This window comes from Bufo gargarizans, chromosome 1, assembly GCF_014858855.1.
Source record: "Bufo gargarizans isolate SCDJY-AF-19 chromosome 1, ASM1485885v1, whole genome shotgun sequence".
In the NCBI taxonomy this organism is placed as follows: Eukaryota; Metazoa; Chordata; class Amphibia; order Anura; family Bufonidae; genus Bufo; species Bufo gargarizans.
Window position 1 is genome coordinate 638,928,402 of NC_058080.1, and position 13,803 is coordinate 638,942,204.

General features: G+C 40.2%; 1 protein-coding gene across 1 annotated transcript in view; it reads left to right on the forward strand.

Moving 5' to 3' along the window:
• Window positions 1-13,803, forward strand: part of KIAA0825 (KIAA0825 ortholog) — a 203,599-nt gene that overhangs the window by 63,216 nt on the left and 126,580 nt on the right. Inside the window, exons 5-9 of the mRNA XM_044282656.1 lie at window positions 223-399; window positions 3,371-3,453; window positions 4,965-5,189; window positions 7,489-7,745; window positions 8,338-8,488. Of these exons, the coding sequence (XP_044138591.1) occupies window positions 223-399; window positions 3,371-3,453; window positions 4,965-5,189; window positions 7,489-7,745; window positions 8,338-8,488 (893 nt within the window). The remainder of the gene's footprint in view (window positions 1-222; window positions 400-3,370; window positions 3,454-4,964; window positions 5,190-7,488; window positions 7,746-8,337; window positions 8,489-13,803) is intronic.

Below are 13,803 nucleotides of genomic sequence, written 5' to 3' on the forward strand. Positions count from 1 at the left end.
GCAAAATTTTAAATAGACGTATACGAGGAAATTGTTCAACAGCCTATTCTGTAAATACATAAATATAATTATTAAAACCAAAATTCCCCTTTAAGGAATCCCAGCAGTTATATTCAATTAATTTAGTTTTTTTTTAATTCAGGTTTACATAGAACAAGCTGCTCATAGTATTATCATTAACGTAGTTGAATGTGTATTGTTTTAAAACACTTTTGTTTTTAGCCTTGAATACAGAAGATCAGCAGAAAAAAGCTTTGGAGACCCCCTTACAACTGTGTCAACTGAAATCCTTGTCAGCGTTCATTAGCGTTTTTTTGTGGCTTGAAAAAAAGGTGGAGAAGGCGATGACTGAAATCCTGTTTCTTTCGTGTTATCCGGAAATAAAGGGAAATGTACAAGGTAATGTGGTCCATTAATATCTGTAAGAGATTTCTCACAATGAATATGAATTGTATTATTACTTACTATGCACGGCTGTACTTACCTACAGACCACATCTACCACCTGCATTTATAATATTCATTAATATTCATGTGCCCTTATGTAGAAGAGGAGTCATTGGGACCCTCAGGCAGCAAGGTCCAAGTACGACTACTATCTCTGTACCTAATATATTTGTGTTTCAGCTCTTCAACAATACCGAGCTATTCATGAATTACAATATTTTTGTATAAATGCAGAAGCTAAGGCTTTGTTCACATCTGCATTGTGGTTTCTCAGACCCGTCATATAATGGACACCACCTTAAGAAGCTGATTGGGAGAAGGCCAAGAGTGTGCAGAGCTGTCATCAAAGCAAAAGGAGGCTACTTTCAATCTAAAATATAAACCACATTCTGATTTATTTAATTATTTTTTGTTTACTGCTTAATTCCATATGTGTTCCTACTTTAATTTAAATCTACAAATTAGAAAATATAAAACTCATGGCATGAAAAGGTGTATCCAAACTGTTGACTTTTTTTACTCAGCTCAGACTTTAAAGGGGTTATTCCAAAGTATTTACCACCCCAGCAGTCCCAAGAAAGAGGAGTCCCTAACCTGCCTATCAGAATGGGCAGTAGTGTTTCAGTCAGTCCAACGCTTCATTCACTTCTATAGACAGTGCTTAATCAGTCCCATAGAAATTAATGGAATGGTAGGCCATTATGTCCAGCACTGCTCCATTCAAAGAGGGATCTCGGGAACCCCTAGTTCTTGGAATTGCTGGTGGCCTCAGTACTCAGACCTCCCACAATCTGATGTACTTTCTGTAGGATAACCCCTTTAAATCATTTTGATGGGATGTTAAACTTTTTTATCAGACATCATATTACACTTTGGGCGGAATATGCAAAGAGGTATCTTCCGGGGAAAGAGAATCATCTCACTAGTGCCTCCTTCAGGAAGCCTATGAGGCGACTTTTTACCAAGCCTTTTAGGAGAGCCAGCACCCTGCCTAAGCTACTTTCAAGGCATCACACTCAACCAGCCAGAATCTTACTCCAGTATTGATGAAGGGCAAGCACCCGAAACAGCTGTCTACGAATGGATATTGGGCTTGGCTATTTTCCCTTGTCATGTCCCAAGGCTTGTTAAAAAGTCACACTAAGGCTACTTTCACACTAGCGTTCATCGGTCCGTTCGTGAGCTCCGTTTGAAGGAGCTCACGAGCGGACCCGAACGCCTCCGTCCAGCCCTGATGCAGTCTGAATGGATGCGGATCCGCTCAGACTGCATCAGTCTGGCGGCGTTCAGCCTCCGCTCCGCTCGCCTCCGCACGGACAGGCGGACAGCTGAACGCTGCTTGCAGCGTTCGGGTGTCCGCCTGGCCGTGCGGAGGCGTGCGGATCCGTTCAGACTTACAATGTAAGTCAATGGGAACGGATCCGCTTGAAGATGTCACCATATGGCTCAATCTTCAAGCGGATCCGTCCCCCATTGACTTTACATTGAAAGTCTGAACGGATCCGCGCAGGCTACTTGCGCACTTGCAAAATTTTTTAAAGTTATTAATGCAGACGGATCCGTACTGAACGGAGCCTCCGTCTGCATTAATATGATCGGATCCGTTCAGAACGGATCCGATCAAGCGCAAGTGTGAAAGTAGCCTTAGACTCATAAGGGGCCACTTCCAGAAGGTAGCACTAACAAGACAGTTCTCTTTCCTGAGGAGATACCTCTTTGCATATTTTTTTTCCCCATGGAGCATTACCAGTAAGTCTCTATACCGTGCCGCGCTGCTAAAAAGTCTTTATAAAAGGCTGGTCTCTTTAAGGAGAACCAGTACTCTGCCTTTGGGGGGAAACATAACTGGGAAGAGATCTAAAACGTCAAATGCGATAATGAAGAATAGTTTTACTTTTGTAATCTGAATAAATGTGAACAATAGATTTTTGTTCATTTTTGTATTGCTTTGTTCTAGACTGAATTAAAGACATATGTTCTTTTATCTGTACTTGATTTTAGTACAAGACATGCAGGCAGGGTGTTTTAAGTAGAGCCTGCTTTTCCTAATCTTCCTTAGGTGAAAGGAATTGCTATATAATAGAAGGACTTTTTTTTTCTTCCAAGAGGTACCATGGGACTGGCAGAGGCAGCCTTGCTCTTTCTGCCCTTTTATCAGTGGTAACATTTTCCGATTGTAAAAAGTCATCACAAATGAACAGAGAATATAGAATCATGGCAGTCATATTGCCTGTTTAGAGCTTTCAGTGTTCTTTAAAAACTTAATAAAGGTCTCTACTGAGGTTGGATTAAAAGAAGCTGTTAAGAAGGCAATTGCTTCCCAAGAGATAACCTCTAATGATAAGAAAAAGGGGAAAAAAGTGTTATTGCTGCTTTCACATTGTCAAGACAGAAAGGTCTCTGTATCTTTGTCCTACAAATGAATTTTGAGAATAATCTCATACTGCTTGGAGAGATAAAAATCCAGGTACTTCTTGCCTGCCAGCATCTTACATTTTCACTGAGGATTTGATAAGGGATTAGAAGTTTTCTATTTGTGTTAGCTGCCATAGTAGGTGTGATCAGACGCCTGGTAGAAAAGGGAACACGTGATTGCTGAATCCTATATAACTTATTTTTAGCAGTCATTTTATCGGTGCAGATTATTGCTGAAATTTTAACACGTTTTACCAATGTCAATCTAGTGATAAGGACAATATCTGGTGCTTAAAAATGAAAATATAAATGGATAAAATTGTATTTCTTTTCAGGCTTTCACAAAGCACAGAACATGCCATAGACAAAACCACAAAAGAGCAGCAGCATAGTATAACCATAGTATGAGTTACATTACATGATTAAAATGACTGAATATTAAAAATATTTTATGAAATTGCTACTATTGCAGTATCTTCAACTCACCTATCCACCTTTTCTATGTTTAGGGAGTCGGAGGATGGATTGCAGTGATGACACTACTAGAAAGAACATTATTTTGGATGAGAGCTCCTTGCTGATGAAAGAAATGGTAATGTTGCCAAAGTATTCATGTGTTTTTATAGTAAGGAGCTATATATCTGGAATCACCCAATATATAATGTCAAACAATTAACCATAGCGTAGAACTGCAGTGCTCTGGGCAGGGATTGCTCTGAGAGACCATCACCTGCTACCTACATCTTCTCAGGATTTAAATTTATTTCACGTTTTTATTTTTAACTCCCTGCCTTCCCAGAGCCATAACTTTTGTATTTTTGTTCACATAGCCATATAAGGGGTTGTCTTTTTGCAGGGCAAGTTGCACTTTCTAATGACACCAGTTATTGTTGCATACAATGTAGTGGGAAGCTGGAAAAAAAAAATCCAAATGGGATGGAATTGGAAAAAAAAAAAAAAAAACACAATTCTGCCGCAGTTTTGCAGTTTTAAGAGTTTTATTTTTGTTTCATTACCTATGTGGTAAAACATGTACACTAAAGTGTACACTTTATTCTCTGGGCCAGTACCACTACAGCAATACAACATTCGTATAGGTTTTCTTTTGTTTTGATTCAGAAAAAAATTCACCATATGGGATAAATAATTTTTATAATTTAATAGTACGAGTGTTTTGGTTGGGACGTGGCGATGTGTATGATATTTTATTTTTTATTTTTATTTTCATTCTAGGTAAAGGGGGGGGGGGGGTGATTTGAATTGTTATATTTTTTTAATGTTTTTCTTATAGGTGACTATAACAATCAATAGACTGCCTTTTCTATTCAGTAATGGAATTTGGTACATTACTTAATATAGAATTCATATTCCAGTGCTGTGCTGCCACCTGCAAGCCTGTATTGAAATATAGCTGTGAAAGGCATTAGAGCCTCCAGCCTATCATCAGGTGAAAGCTTCCCCGATCTCAGCAAGAGGAAGCTGTTCCAGTGCGGGAGTACAGCGTTCCCGCATTTTTACCTTTCGGATGACGTGGTCACATTTGACCATGGCATCTGAGGGGTTGAATGTCTGAGATCGGCATTGTCGTCAATTGTAGACACTAGCCCCTCTGCTCTGTGAGACAGCAAGCACCCGGTGGCTATGGCACTTACTGTGCTGTAGAACCAACTTCATCCATACATGTACCGCAGCGCTTGGGAAGGGGTTAAAGAAGTGTTACCACAAAAAATGTATTCTTTGGCTCTTTATAAAGATAGATTATGTAAATTGTAGTGCAGGTAATCTTAATCTTAAAACTGTAGCTGTGAGTTATCCACTCTTTTAGTCCTCAGCTGTGTCATGTGACTAAGTCTTATGTGTGTACCGGAAGTCATTCTGTCAGTTGGAGAGTCAGAGTGTCGGTTATATGACACAGCTGAGGATCAGAAGGGACTGGATAACTCACAAGTATCCACTCCCTTTTTGGTGGGAACACTTCTTTATATTGCTGCAGCACATAAGGGTACATTTACACATAAGGGTACATTTACGCAGTGCAAAATCACACGTCCTTTGAGTTCATCCTTTCATGTTGATTTTGTGCACCTTTTTTTTTTATTATAGCCTACCTTGAAATTCGGTTGGAGGAATACCCTTCAACAGCTGTCAGTTCCCCTGTCGCATAGTGTAAGCAGTGAATTGGAAACAATGACCACTTCTGTTCTGCTGAGAGATTATGCAGAATTGTCCCTTAAGGGAAGGTCCCAAATGGACGTTGTCTGCATCTCCAACACCTATGAACACTATGGATCCATCTCGGAAAAACAGAAGCCAAAAAGAGTAGCAAAGGTATGTTCTAGAACCAATAGACAAGCATTCTTGGTAAAACCCACATGAATTCCTTGACTTTTTTCTTATGTTTGTTTCTATGTCTGTGATAGAAAGTACACAATCTGTGATCATAACTTGACCATAAGATAAGTCATATGATTGTATACACTTCATGTGTAGTGTCTATAAACAAGTCCTCACTCCTGGTATGAGTAAAGTCATCCATGTATAGGAGAACATCGGCCAGGCCAGCCAATGTGTGTGATATGCAGACTTTCACCTGACCACCATCCAAGGTGTATGGTCAGTATTTAACCTGGTTTACATGCTAGCTTACACTAAAAGAGTATTGCTAATGGTCTCTGTGCACACCAGGAGGAGTCATATTTGGCTGCCATTCTAATGCAGAAAAAAGTCAGGCGCCCAACTACAATACCAAGGCGGGTGCCCAACTACAATACCAAGGCGGGTGCCCAACTACAATACCAAGGCGGGTGCCCAACTCCAATACCAAGGCTTAGCTTAGATCCACTATTAAGAAGTACTCTACAGGAGAATAGGGAGAGGCAGTTATCAGCAGACCTGGATGGTACTACACTAGATAAACCCCAGTAATTAGAACCCCTCTGCCCGATCCTTAAAGTAGGAAAACCCCTGTCCTGCAGCAATTTTCTGTATTTTTATTTACAGAGACTGCTTCATTTATATACACTACTTATATGTTATATTGTGTAATGTCCTATCACAGATTTTAATAGAAAGTAATGCAAGCCATATTTCATAAAGCTTGTTATAATCTGTAATAGAACAACAAGAATAGGGACTCAACCCAATACGAGCTGGAACTGAATTGTGCCCCTCCATTCTGAACACTACGTGAGCTGACCGGTTGCGAATGGTTGAAATCCTTTGTTTGCTAAGCTATAGAATGTGTTTTCTATCTAAAGCAATCAAAGTGTCCCTTTACTTTAGCAAAACTTTATATATATTGTCATCTCAAAGTTTTTGATTGGTGGGGGTCTGACTGCTTGCTAAAACAAGGAGAAAGAAACGGTCACACAGAGAGCTGTGTTTACTCTCTACTGAGGACAGGCCCTATAGAAAGTCTATGAGCCAGTCTCCAGTCCGTGTCCTGCACCGAGGCAGCTCTTTGTGTGAGCGGTTCTTACTTCTCCATTTAGCGGTCCGTGGGGGACTTTGCACTTGGAATTCCACCAATCAAAACCTTTGATATGTCACCATGACATGAAAAGTTTTGCTACAGGGCCAGTTTAAATTACTAGATAATTATATTACCTAAAAGAAAGGAGTTATCTGACATCCATTTACTGGGTGGTTGGACAGTGTTCAAATCAACAAAGAATTAAATACTCACCTTTTCTCACCTGCTAGATGGAAGCGCTGACATTCTGGATACACGCCCATGATCACTGCCGTCCGGTCAATGGCCTTAGCGGTGACAAGTGACTTTTCTTGTTATGTAGTCTAGCTGCCCTGTACATTTTACTAGTTGTCGGATAACCCCTTTAAGGTTTGCTTAGGCTACTTTCACACTAGCGTTTTTAATTCCGCTATTGAGACCCGTCTTCGGATCTCAAAAGCGGAATAAAATGCTTCAGTTTTGTCCCCATTTATTGTCAATGGAGACAAAACTGAGCTGAATGAAATGGAATGCTCCAAAATGCATTCCGTTTGGTTGCTTCTCCATCTCGGGCAGAATAATGCTGCAAGCAGCGTTTTTCTGTCCGCGATGTGGTGCAGTGCAAAATGGATCCGTCCTGACACACAATGTGAGTCAATGGGGACGGATCAGTTTTCTCTGACACAGTAGAAAACTGATCCGTCCCCCATTGACTTTTAATGGGGTTCATGATGGATCCATCATTGCTATAGAAGACATAATACAACTGGATCCGTTAATGACGGATGCATGCGGTTGTATTATGGTAACGGAATAACGGAAGCGTTTTTGCAGATCCATGACGGATCCGCAAAAAATGCTAGTGTGAGAGTAGCCTTAATGGATACTGTATGTTTTTTTCTAGCGCTGGTACTGACACATCGACTTTAAGACTTGTGGACTCTTGTGAACCAGCAATAGAATTTTTGCACAGGACAGTATTGTATCTATAGAGTAGGAAGTAAAGGAGGAGGCAGTGGTAGACTTATCCGTTGTGCACTATACATGTGGCACAGGGGACCGATCTCTTATATTAAAGTCAATGTAACAGCTTTCCTCCATCATCATTGTCATACAATTGTTGTCACACAGTCATAGCACCAATATATCAGCACTTCAATACATTTTTACCTCCAGTTCTGCTTTGACATCATGGAAGAATTTGACAAACTGTTCCCACTGGCCTTGGCGTGCACATCGGATTCACTGCAGAACATAAGGACGTGCTTTGTAGACGTGTTTAGCAAATCGGCATCCTCAGTTCTCACTAAATTAGAAGAATGGAGTTCCCAAGTGCCGGACAAGGCTCCTGTGAAGACTGCCCTAGTTGTCCTGTCCTCCGCTGCCCACGTCTTATACCATGCTTCCCACTATAACGAGCAGATGAGTAAGAGGTATGTATGGCTTTTCTTACTGCTATAGCAATAATTGGGTCATGGCTTTCATTTTGTTCGTTTGTAACCATGGAAACGTGCAGTGTATGTGTAGCTCTTATCTCTGATCTCCTGACCTGAGCAACACTTCATTTGTTAAAAATTGTTTTATAATCAGTGTTTATGAGGTCAGGAGCTCAGACATAAGAGCTGTCAGATGATGGGATTCAAATAAATCAGACTGACAGCTTGCAAACTGACTGGTTTTTAACCCTTGTGTCTCAGAATCGGCTGAACATTGTTAATAAAGACCAAATGAAATAATGATTAGTAGCACAAAATGAGTAAAATGCAATCATAAAAAAAATTGCCCTGAAGATGTTCATAGCCTTTAAAAGTGACGATTTACAAAAACTATCTGTAATATTACATTGGTTGATAATGCATACCGACATGTTTATTACCTAAAACACTGATGACCCCTTTGAATCCCAAAGAGATCTCGTTATTAGATGGGTTTTCATTTTGCAAGAACAGATGTTTGACTTTATCACAACCACTTTGTTCCTCACCACCTCTCAGTGTGTCCTCTTTTGATCATCTTTTTCCCTAGGCCCTTGTTTCTAGCAGTTGTCCAGCGATATCAACAATTTATCAACGATCTCCAGATTCAAGTTACAAACTACTGTGTTAATGTTTGTTCTACAAGCCTTTTCCTGGATGCTGAGAGTCACCACTGGGACGACAACAAAGCTTTTTATGAGGTGCGAGTGTAAAGATGTTGTTCGGCCATTGAATACCGTTAGATTTCATCTGCTGTGTTAGAGGGAATTCAACTTACAAGCTCTCTCATTGTCCTTCCTCTAAAAAACCCACATTTATTCTATAGACCAATACTTCACTCCTGACTTTGACCATACAAATTAGATGAGTGCCAAATCCACCTATTTTAAGTGGACCGGCTGTTCAACGAATGTGTATTGGGTTGTCGTGACTCTTGCTTGACTGTAGTTGTTGGGGCAAAGATGGATCTGGCATGATAGATTTAAAATTTTGAACATGCACGATCCTTGGTTTTCATGGGAGATAAGCCCTTACCAGAAATGTCTGGCACCAACTTATTCTCCTCTCCCCACTGAGAACACCTAAATTCACAGCTGAGCTTAGCATGTATATGTATGGAGGAAGGGAGGCTGGCAGAAGATCTGTTGGCCAAACGGGCATTTAGCTGACAGCTGTCTAAGGTTGAATTCTGAATAAACATTTTAAGTTTCAAACTATTTCTTTAAGAAGTATGTGTACAGTAGAAGGCCAGTTTTAGGCCTTATTCACATGGTCAGTGTTTAGCATCAGTGATTGGAGTGGAACCTACACATAAGGTATACATTCATACAGTTTAATTTCCTCTTGGCTGGGTAGGATTACTGAGCTATGATATCAAATTGCACAGTTTACACTCACCCCTCACTCAACTACAACTGAGCACAGAACATACCCCAAAGAGTCCGTACAAGAGTACATGTGGCCACCACAAATATGAGCAATATGTGCCAATACTACACAGCGTACTCACTAGTACCAGCACTCTAGCAGTAAAACCATAGACAAGTCAAAACTTTAACTCTATAGAGATGATTTTGGCTTCTTGGCGACAAAGCAAAACTATTAAAGTACAAGTGCTTAATCCTTTCAATGAAAGCTAAAGAAATACATAAAATGTGCAAAAACAGTTACAAAAATAAAAAGGTGGAAAAAAACGGAACACATGATTCCATGTGTTAAATTATTTTCCCTGATCATAGGGACATGGGCAAAAAAATTCATTTGGATTGGGTCAACAACTTGTGTGGATCATTATTTTTATACCCTCCCCTTTCTGGGTCAGTCGGTCGGAAAGGCATTTCATTATTCATGTTTTTTGTGGATAAGATAACCTATTCATCACATTGTCTCCAGTGTAGGATTATCGATTCCAAATATATTTTAAAAGTTATTTATCAAACTGGTGTAAAGTAGAACTGGCCTATTTGCCCATAGAAACCAATCAGATTCCACCTTTTATTTATTGACAGTTCCTTTGGAAAATGACAGGTGTAATCTGATTGGTTGCTATGGGCAACTAGGCCAGTTCTACTTTACACCAGTTTGATAAATGACCCCATACATCCATAAAGACTACTTTCACTACACTATATTTACTAAGCTGTATGGGGGAAAGGGGGCTGTGTGTCAGTGCCATTATTCTTTGAGTAGTTTTTACATGCCTTGAACAGTCCCTTTTTTGACCCAAGTCCCTCTGTCCCTCTTTGATTCTTAAATGTCCCTTTTGACCCACGGAATTAATGCATAAATGTGCATTAATACATATACTAAATGTTTCCTTACTACACTATCTGTATGGTTTCTACCTGCACATTAGACCATAACTTCATTATTTTGTGCAATTTGGACCTTAAAATATCAATAATCTGATGATTTATGTGCTAATATTTAAATGGATATTGAAGCGCAAGAAAAAAAATTGTCCCAGAGGCTTCATATGCTGTAAAACAATAAAGGAACTAATACTCGCCTAACAAATCCCTAGCTGCTGTAGTTGTGATGGAGTCAGTAATTATGCTTTTGGTGGAGTTAGAGGCGTGGCCTAGTATGAAAAATACTGCCATGATGCGCACTGCACATATTGTCCCTCTTTGCAATTTTCAAAAGTTGGGAGGTATGGTTTTTAGCTAATGCCTGCGTCAGTAACCAAAAGATCATTACCTATCTGCTCCCCACTACTCTGGTTCTCCAAGATGGCTCCAGTGTATTTATCTTCCAATCCCTGACTTGTTTACATCCGGGCATGTTCTGCTGCAGCTAATTACTGGCTTCAGCAGTGAAGTGTCTGCAAGCGGCATATCATTACTGTAGCCAGTCATTGTATACCGCAGAGCATGCGACCATGCCCATGGGAACGGAAGATGGCCACACTGGAGCTGTGGGGAGCACATAATCATGAATCTTGAGACAGGCTGCGGGAATTAGCTAAAAACTACTTATTCCCAGACAACCCCTTCAAGGTGTTTTCTCACCAGTTAAGAATCACCACTTCAAGCACTTGAAATGTCTTTGGACATGGTATGCATTTTACCCAGATTGCTGTTTCACCAGTTTTATAAACTATATGACATCAGCAAGCGGTTTTGCTTTGTTATTCACTTTTGGACAACCGAACAATTTAGTTGGCATCAAAGAGATATCGCCTGTAGACTTTGTGTTATAAGAACACGCTCTAAATCCATTCCCAAATGATTGTGTTCTACTAGGTCCCTTCCTGCAATTATTTTAGCTTTGCTTTTGTCAAAAGGATAAATAATTGCCTGTGTAAAGATAATATTTTGGAGGTTTATGTGATAAAAGCCAGATGTTAGTTTCCTGATGTACAAGCAGTGTAAAACCTCACATCTGTTTATGTTCTGCGAGCTTACAAATAGAGCAGATGTTTGCTCGGAGAAAGTAGTTTAGAATAACAAAAAGGTCAAAAGAAGTGAATGAGTGCAGACAAGTGATCATGGTAATAACACCCGCACTGTCTAGGAAACGAAGGTTTATATGTCTCGTCCATTATGACAATATGATGGAACGTATTTAGCAATGGCACGTTGTATGATAAAGCGGATATTTGTAAAATGTACACGTTATAAGGAAATGATTTAAGGGCAGAAGAGATGGTCACGCAGCCTTTTTTCTGGCGGTATACTTACGTGTGTCTATCTAAAATCTTGAACATTGAGAAACCTTTTTATTTATTTTTTATAAAAACCAAAGTTAGACCAGCACCTCTAAACAATATGGAGTAAATACTGCTTTATGCGCAAAGACATGAGTCACTGAAAACATGGATGATCCTGAATTGCATTACTGCCATACTAACTGTGCATAGAAAATGTAGCAAGTTTTTTATCAGAATTTTGTAGGCCCATCTACCAGCAACATGGTGCCTCTTGAGATGGGAACCCGCACTATCAATACCGGCCGTGACATCTAAGTGGTTAGACGGAGGGAGCTCCCTCTGTCCTCTCATCGGAACCCCGTGAATGAATTCGCAGAGTGTGGAGTATTTGTCATGACAGCTGGGGGACTCTTGAAGGCCTCTATTTCAACCTGACTATAGCAGTATGTAATAGAACGTCTGTAAAAGTCCCTATACAGTAGTAATACAGTCTAAAGTAGACAGTCAAATGATCGTAGGTTCAAGTACACTTAGGGCCTAAGAAATATATAAAAACAGTTGAAAAATATTTTTTTCTAAATATTTTGAAAAATGAAGAATTCAGAAGACACCCTTTTACCATTTCACATATAAAAAAAAATAATTGCATCCCAAAATGTCAAAAATATTACAATATCATGTTATTTATTATGTGTGGCAAACTCATTATCCTGGAGGCTCTTCAAAAGCATCATGGTGCCCTTAAAACAGGGGTGCACAACCTGCAGCCTGGGGGACACATCTGGACCTCAATATAATTCTGTGCAGCCCCCAACCATCTGGTGACAGATATGTATGTATGTCTGTCTTGTGGCTGCTCACATGCATTTTTCATGTATTCTCCCATTAAATGGGAATCCTGGCGGTGTAACCAGACATTTATATTATATACTGTATGTACAATACGCCATAAATACAGTATTTCAGTTGGCTTTAACTTTTCGGCCCTTGAGATTCCTTCAGTCTGACAATATGGCCCCCAACCTGAAAAGGTTGTGCACCCCTGCCTCAAACCAATCCATCAAAATCTACTCTCCAAATGCCAAAGGTGGACTTTCCCAAACTCTGCAGAGTACCCAAACAGCAGTTTGCGTCCGCATTTATGGCATTTCTTTACCCAGCAGAACCAGCTTAACAATGTAAAGGGTGAGGGGTGTCTCAGATGGCAAGAGCTGGGCATAGCATATTGGGCATATCTGTGGAAAACGTCCACTTTTCATTTCACTGATGTGAAAGTTGACTTTAGGGGTAATATCAAGGGAAAAGCAGCAATATAGTAATTGCTAGAAAATTACAGTACTTGATATCAAAGAGTCTATAAGGGATGAATCTTGGATATGTTACTAAATGAGCTGCAGTTGTCCACAGTGGAGACTCAACTACTTCTGGAATTGAATATTAAGGTGTTCTGCAATAAAGTATATCGAGCCGGTACTGAATATTCTGATATTTTTACTGGGTCATATATAGGAGACTATTTTCTATGCAGGGGAGAAAGGGGTTAACAGTAGCTAATTCCAGTGCTTCCTGGCAGATGCAGGGGCTTGATGAACTGCTGCCCACCCATGGAAAGGAAAGATAAGTTCTCCAGATCAGGAGATCAGCGAGTAAAATAAAAAGATTTTAAATTCATGTATAACCCCTTTAATGCTTGATATACGTAGAAACATATTTATGATTCACGGATGATTTCCAGTTATGGACCAAATCGTTTTGTATTTGGTAACGTAATATTTTGCTCGAAGCTTCTCACTTTTTTGATGAGCGTTTGGTAAAGTTTGGTGGTGTTCTGCAATGCAGTGAATACCATGTAGTCATTAAAAGGATTCTTCAAGAATAATGAGTTTTTAGCAAGCGCCTGCAACCCGCCTCCCTAAGGGTACATTTACATGACCGCAATTTTACGGAACAGATGCGGACCCATTAATTTCAATGGGGCCACAAAACATGCGGACAGCGTCTGTGCTGTCTGCATCTGAACTTCCATTCCGCAGCCCCACAAAAAGATAGAGCGCGTCCTATTCTTGTCTGCAATTGCGGATACAAATAGGCATTTCTATCATAGGACTGGCCGCGTGCGTTCAGCAAAATGCATAACACACGTGGCCAGTATCTGTGTTTTGCGGATCTGCAATTTGCGGACATATGGTCGTGTGAATGTAACCTGAACATACTTATCTGCTCCCCACTGCTTAGGTCTTCTGCGCTGCCTCCGCTGTGTCCATGTTCCAGCCCCCCCTAGTGTTCACATCTGGTAGAGAATGGGCATGGTCACAGTGACTGGCTTTAATGGTGACGTGGCCACAAGCGGCACATCACCGCTGT